This window comes from Mirounga leonina, unplaced genomic scaffold (assembly GCF_011800145.1).
Source record: "Mirounga leonina isolate KUSES-001 unplaced genomic scaffold, KU_Mleo_1.0 Mir_199, whole genome shotgun sequence".
Lineage (NCBI taxonomy): Eukaryota > Metazoa > Chordata > Mammalia > Carnivora > Phocidae > Mirounga > Mirounga leonina.
The window spans coordinates 4547982-4554846 of NW_023270498.1; the positions used below are offsets into that span (position 1 = coordinate 4547982).

Genomic DNA, 6865 nt, shown 5'->3' on the forward strand with positions numbered 1-6865 from the left:
TGGGGTCCCGTCCCCCCCCATGCTCACTCTGGGGTCCCGTCCCCCCCATGCTCACTCTGGGGTCCCACCCAACCCCACCCCTTACAGCTGGGCTTCAGTTTCCCAACTGGGAAATGGAGATAAAATTTGTATCTAACCCTTAGGGGTGTTTTGAGGAATAAATGAACAAGTAAATACATAAAACATGGAAACTTCGTAGAACGGTGCCTGGCCTCTAGAGATCATTCCGTGAACGTCAGAAGATGTTCCTGTCATCATTACTATATTTATGCCACCAGTGGGCACACCACGGCGTGACTGAGTCTCCCTCCCCAGCCTGCAACCCGCTGTGGCCCAGGCCAAGCCAACCTGGAGGGACAGCCGCCAGCCTGTTTCTCTGACAAGCTGATTAATGACGATTTGACCTTGGGTTAAGTTACCGATGCTCTCCGTGTCCCAGTTTCCTCCCGGAGGACAATGGCTCTTTGATACCCAGGGCACAGTCTTACTTTCAAGGTAGAAACTCTTAGTTTAAAAAGGTGGCTGTCGTCTTCTGGGTCAAGTTTTTCTGCCTTGCACAGATCCTATTCCAGACCAAGACTATCTTAGGGAAACTCTTCAACTATGCGGAAGTTCGGGTGCCTGAGAAACACCTCATTTACCCAGAGATCCCGGCCAGGGAAGACCATGTGGTGGGGGGGAGTTTTGTCAGAGGACTAACATTCATCTTTCAGGACCAGATTGTTACCTTTTACCATTTTTATGAGAGTCTTTCTAAAACACATAGATACATCCCTGACTTAACAAATGGAATTCTGGCCAATAAATCAAAAAGTTTCATAAAGTCAAAGGACAGTAGCAAGAGGAAAAGAAGGAAGACAAAAGATCCCATACACTTCCCCTCCCTTCTTCCCAAAGGAATGAGCCAGCGCATCCATCCTGATCCCACAGCCAGGCGGCCTGGCGCTCGAACCAGGGGCGCGTGCTCACCTGCTTCGCAGCTGCCTGGCTTGGAGGTAAGGAGCCCCGCGTCAGCACCGGCGGGCTCCCGGGGCCGCAGAGCTCAGGGAAGGGGTTGGGGATGGCCGGCAGAGACGAGGTTCTGAGCTGCTGGTCTTCTTCCTGCAGGCGTCTGGGAAGAGAGACACAACCGCTCGTTAATAGTTTGCCGTCACCGCCCCCCGATGCGATCCAGCAATCCCACGTCTGGAGATGTGCCCCAAAAAACTAAAGAGGGCCTCCAAATAGATAACCTGGATCCCGGGGTCACAGCAGGCTGCATCGCAACAGTCCAACCCAAGCGTGCATGGATGCGTGAACAGACACACAAACGTGGTCCATCCACACAAGGGGACACGACTCAGCCGCCCGAGGAAGGGAACTCTGACACGCGCTGCAGCTGGGATGAACCCTGAGGACACGGTGCTGGGTGACAGATCTTGTGAGATTCCACCTCTCTGAGGCACCTGGGGTCGCCGAGCTCCTAGCTAGGACAATGGTCACTGCCGGGGACTGGGGCGAGGGGAGTGGGGAGCTTCTGGGTCATGGGCAGAGTTTTTCTGCAAGCTGAGCCAGTCCTAGAGATACATACACAACACCGTTAAGGATACGCAACACTGGACGCTGGTTCACTTCGACACAGCGGAGATGGTCAATTTTATGTCATGTGTATGATACAGGGACGAAAAGTCTTGTTTTTTGTTTTTTTTTTTTTTTTAAAGCTGCCATTCTCAGACTCCAAAGGGTCCAGATTCCCTCACTCATTAAACATCCGGGGGCGAGAAGCACCGTGAGCACGCTTCCATGGCAAACGATGCCCCGCGCAGGGCCCATACCAAGTGCTCTCTCCAAACACGGATGTGTGAAGAGGTTTTGTAAGAGCGTTTTCAGGAGAATCACCATCCCCAGTGCCCTTGATGTGATCACTTCTCCAAACACATAAAAGCAGAAGAGGCTTCTTCGTGTGTCCTCATCTGCATCGTGGAACGAATGCTTCTTTCTACAACAAGGTGGTTGATCGCTGAGTGCGCTGGAGCTAAGTGCTCCGTGTCCTACCTCCCCAGAGCACAAATCCCACGTCCGCGTGTCCTCAGAAACACCCCGCAGCACCCCACTTCACAGCGCCAAGGGCCACCGCAGAGCCTGCGCCACGCTGCCCACTTCTGGGGCATTTCCTGCCAAGAATGCAAAGTCCACTTGTCCTACAACTAAGCCAAACACACCCAGTGAGATGAATCAGATGCAGTAACAAAAACAGCAGAAGAATCAAGTTCAAAGTCAAAGCAGAGACAACTGCAAAGCGCCCCTCTGCTTCTAGTCCCCAGGGCTCTGCTGGTGGCCTCCTCTCTCCACTGCTAGGCTCTCCTGGGGGCGGAGGGCACTGCTGCCCAGTGTCTGGACGCCCACCCACAGGAAGAGAGCACAGCCCGAGCGACCGCTCAGTATTCCTGGTGTCTGCGGACACTTCGCCTCAGAAAGCCCTTGCATTGACTGGGCCTTCCAAGGATTTCTGAACTCCTTTGACAATCCAACTAAATTAATGATCAGTCGCTTTCTTGGGAGTTTTGCCACTAGAGAAATGTTCCGTGACCACTTTACAGGTTCTCTGTTTACCGACTGATCCTGATGCCGGAGGGGCCTGTCCGGCCCTCTCCCTGGGGACCAGGACGCACCCATGAATGGCGCGCCCGCTCCCACGGCAGGAAGGAGGTCCGTGTTGGGGTGCGGGACGGCTCTCCTCTAGCGGCTCAAAAAACATACCACGATGTGGATTGCGCGGTTAAGAAACGCCACTCTTCCTGTACCAGCCTCTGTCGTGGCCAAGTGTCCGGCCGACAGGCGGTCCCTTGTCCCAGACAGCCAGAGAAGGGGAGATGTGGCCAGGCCCACGGGGACTATATTCCAGCCCCAAGACGCCCCCTAGCCAGTGACCAACCTGAAGCACTGAGTTTTATGATCTGCAAGATGCCAACATTCTGATGCCCTAGATGTTAGCAGAAGCTTCTCTTAACAGGCTGTTGTGAAAAATGTTAAAAACCATGTTGTTTAGGGCAGTGAGACCATCCTGTATGACAGTATCAGCATGGATTCGTGTCATTACGCGTTTGTCCACACCCACAGGACATACGACACTGACTGGGCCCTGGGCGCGGACACGGCCTTGCGGGCTTGTCAAACGTTGTACCAAACGTACCACCTGCTGGGGGACGTGGACAGTGCAGGAGGCCGTGTCTGTGCGCACGGGGAGTACGGGAAATATTCTAAATTTCTCTCAGGCGTGCTACGAACCTAAAACTCATCTTTCAAAAATAAGTCCTTATTAAAAAAAAACAAAAAACAAAAACCCAGACGTTATGCTCGGTGAACTAGGATTCCCTTCTGCTGGAAACGGCCAGAACAGGTAAATCCGCAGCAACAGAAAAGCAGGTGGGTGGTTGCCGGGGCCGTGCGAAGGGGCAGCGCGGACACATTGAGGAATGGGGAGGGGCTTTCCTCTGGAGGGGTGAGAACCTTCTGGAACTAGGTAGAGGTGGCGGGAACACAACCCCAAAAGAGTACTAAAAATGCCTCAATTGTACACTGTAAGTGGTTAATTGTATGTTACGTGAGTTTCAAGTCAGTAAATTATTCTCAAAAAAGAGTCCTGCGTCGGCTTTATAGCAGTTCACAAGTACCGTCCGAGGCAAAACTAAGGGACATTACACGGAGCTGGAGACAGTCCCCGTTCCGGAGGCTGCGTCCCTCCACTGTTAAAAACCGAGACGTGGAAAGGGGGCGGAGGTGCAGGAACATCGGGGGTCGGGGATGGGGAGGAGAATGGCAGGCCCAGCGTGCTCTGCCGTCTGCCCGGCTGGAACACACCCGCTGCCCTCCGCTGTCCCTGCAGTCCACTCCTTCAGGATCAGGATCGGACCCAATGGTAGCCTCTTCCAGGAAGCCCTCCCTGCCTTCCCCAGCTTCTACTCTGCACCTGTCTCCGTCGATGCTCCACACCCCACTCCGTGGGTCTCCCCACAGCACCAGGCCCAGTTGGTCTTGAGCTCCTTGGGGCATCTCAGGCTGGGTTTGCATCCGGACTACCCACTCACCAGGCGTGGGCCAGTCCCTACCCCCAGGGCCTCAGTTTTGTCACCTGGGCACCGGGGGCCACCACACCACCCACCTCGAGGGCCATGGTGGCCATCGTCCCAGCTAACAAATGAGGATTCAACAGAGACTACACAGAGGAAGTGCTCAGCACGCACGGGAAGTGCTCAACATAAGGCCTCCCTTACAAAATAAATCTTTGTGTGCCCCGTATCGGTCACCCCATTTTTTAACTGCACTTGAAGGTAAGAAACAACGCTACTCCCGCGAGAGAAGTGAGGAGAGGTGAGGCCTGAGGCCCAGCGTCCACTCTGCATCAGGGAGAGCGTCTGGTGCACGCCCGCCCCATGCACCCCCGTGGGACCCCCACAGCCGAGGGCTGAATCTGGCCCGAACCTGAGGCTCAAGGGCTCCGGGCCACTCACCGGTCCGGGCCTTCTTGTCCATCCTCTGCCCTGACTCAGCTCTGGGCACGGTCGCTGTGCGGGCTGTGTCCCCATCTTCCCAGGGGCCCCCACGCAAGGCTTCCCTGGACACGTGACTGACAGACCCCAGGCCCAGAGAAGCGCCCGGGAGAAAAAAGCGTCTCCTTCCAGACTGAGCTCCACAGGGGCCAAGAACACAGGGGTGATGCTCCAGAAAGCAGAGTGGGGGGAAAACACCAGGAGGGGGGAGGTAGGGAAAGGTCAGGAGCCCAGAGGCAGGCGACCACCCCTGCAGACGGCTCTGTGCTTATTCTGCCGCCCAGGACAGAGCCGGCTACCTTGGGCAAGAGGGTTACCTGCCTGCAGAACACTGGGGATGTCAGACCAGAAAGAGCCTTATAGAAGTCTCTGGAAGCAAAAAGGACCCCCCCCACCCCGACTCCAAGGAAAGGAAGCGAGATTCCCCAGAAGATGCAGTGCTAAGGAAGGAACAGCCAGGGGCACCCCAGCCTGACAGAGGCCCAAGAAGGAGGGCACCACCAGCCTCACACTAGAAAGCCCAGGAAGGCAGGGAGGCAGGGAGGCCTCGGTCCCTCACCCCCTCCCACCCCTCCATCCTCATCTGAAAACCTCCAAGGCCCACAGGGACCAGGCAGCGGCCACGGAGAGCTTCTCAGCTCGATTTCACAAACCTCTCCCCCCAGGAGGCCCACGATGCCTTCAGCACCCCTGTCTGCCCATCTCCCAGGCACTCGAGACACTCTCAACACTCAGTCCCTCCCCCTCCAAAATTCAGGTGCTCACAACTCCCGTCCGTCCCCCTCTTTATCAGGGTCAGGACACCACCATCTCTAGGCTGAAACAGCCTCCAGGTCGGCCGTGCCCTATCCCGTCACCTCCCCGGACACCAGGCTGCCAGAATGATCTGCCAAAACCTAAACCCAATCTCCTCGCTCGCCTCTTCAGATCCTTCCCCGTCTCTCCCCCAGAATGGCTCACAAAGGCCTTCGGGATGTGGCCCTGACCTGTCGGGGTCATCTTTTGTTCACACCCTTCCGCTGAGGTGTGATCAACATGTAATGTCTACGACGGTGACGTTAGCACAAGCAGGACCCATCACCAGTCTCGCTTGCCAGACACACCCACGACCTGCCAACGCCCTGTCCCCGCTCTCTATTGTGATCCTTGAGGCTCCTCCCTCTCAGCAAGGTTCTCGGTCTACACCACAGTACTGGGACTTGAGGGCTCTGTGCTGCAGGAGATCCCTAGGACTTGCTCACCTTGTAGAACCAACACTCGGGACGCTGTCCCCTATTTCCCGGCCCCCTCCCCTCGGCCCCTGGCCTCCACCACTCCCACTCTCTGCTTCTCAGAGTCTGACACCTTAGATGCGTCCCCGACACGCAATCACGTGCCATCTGTCCTTCTGTGGCAGGCTTGGTTACTTAGCATGCTGTCCGTGTCGCCCATCAGCGGATGAATGGATCAACGCAGTATTCACAATGGAGTATCGTTCCGCCATAAAGAGGGAGGAAATCTGGCCACTTTCGACAACAGGGATCTCTTCTCCCCCCAGCTCCAACTCACCCCTCGGCACCCAAATCAGAGATGTGCCACCTGCAAGGACCCCCCCCCCGCTTCCAGAAGCCCCTCCCGCCAGCCCCGGAATTTCCAGTAAATCCCCCGGGGGATGCCCCTCGTTACGTCCAGCACATTCTCTCACGAGGACTTCCCTCCCCTGGCACCGAGCAGGCGCTCCATGGAGGTCGTCAGAGCTGACCCGGACACCACGTCCAAGCCCGTGGGGCCGAGCTGGACCGAGCAGAGGGTACTGCTGTGCCTCCACCCTCAGACTCGAGCCCCTTCAGGCCGGGGGTCCCACCTGACGGCGAGGATGTGCACAGGCTGGGAACGCTGCGCCTGCAGGGACCTTGTTCCCGAGGCTGGCGGCTGGCCGCGGGCGTGCTGGCCGTTCTGCAGCAGGGGCACCGTCTCCGACTGCATGCTACGGGCCGGGTACAAACTCTCCAGCGACGCGTTCACGTCGTTCACCAGGGCCTCCAGGTCTACGTCATCCTCTGGGCGTGCACGGCAACAGCGGGAAAACAGAACAGAGCAGAACTTTAGCAGCAGCGGGCGGGGGGGGGGGACAAGCACACGGGCATCTTGGGGATCAGGTCCCCGAACCCACAACAGGTCACACGACCCGGTGAAGGCAGGGGAGCGTGACTGAGAGTATACATCCCATAAGGAACCGCACGCGGTATGTGTATCAGCATCGCGCCGGCCTCAGCTGGCCCCTGCCTAGCTCCTGGACCCCTCGGCGCAGGTGGGCCCCCCAGCGCGATGCCCCCGCCGCGCCGGCCTCAGCTGGC

At 57.1% G+C, this 6865-nt stretch overlaps 1 protein-coding gene across 2 annotated transcripts in view; it reads right to left on the reverse strand.

Annotated features, from left to right (window-relative positions):
- Nucleotides 1–6865, reverse strand: part of GRB10 (growth factor receptor bound protein 10) — a 173260-nt gene that overhangs the window by 57830 nt on the left and 108565 nt on the right. For both annotated transcript variants that reach the window (XM_035026488.1, XM_035026489.1), the window contains 2 exons: nucleotides 6373–6568; nucleotides 970–1111 (listed from right to left, as the gene is read on the reverse strand). In XM_035026488.1, coding sequence (XP_034882379.1) covers nucleotides 970–1111; nucleotides 6373–6568 — 338 coding nt within the window. The remainder of the gene's footprint in view (nucleotides 1–969; nucleotides 1112–6372; nucleotides 6569–6865) is intronic.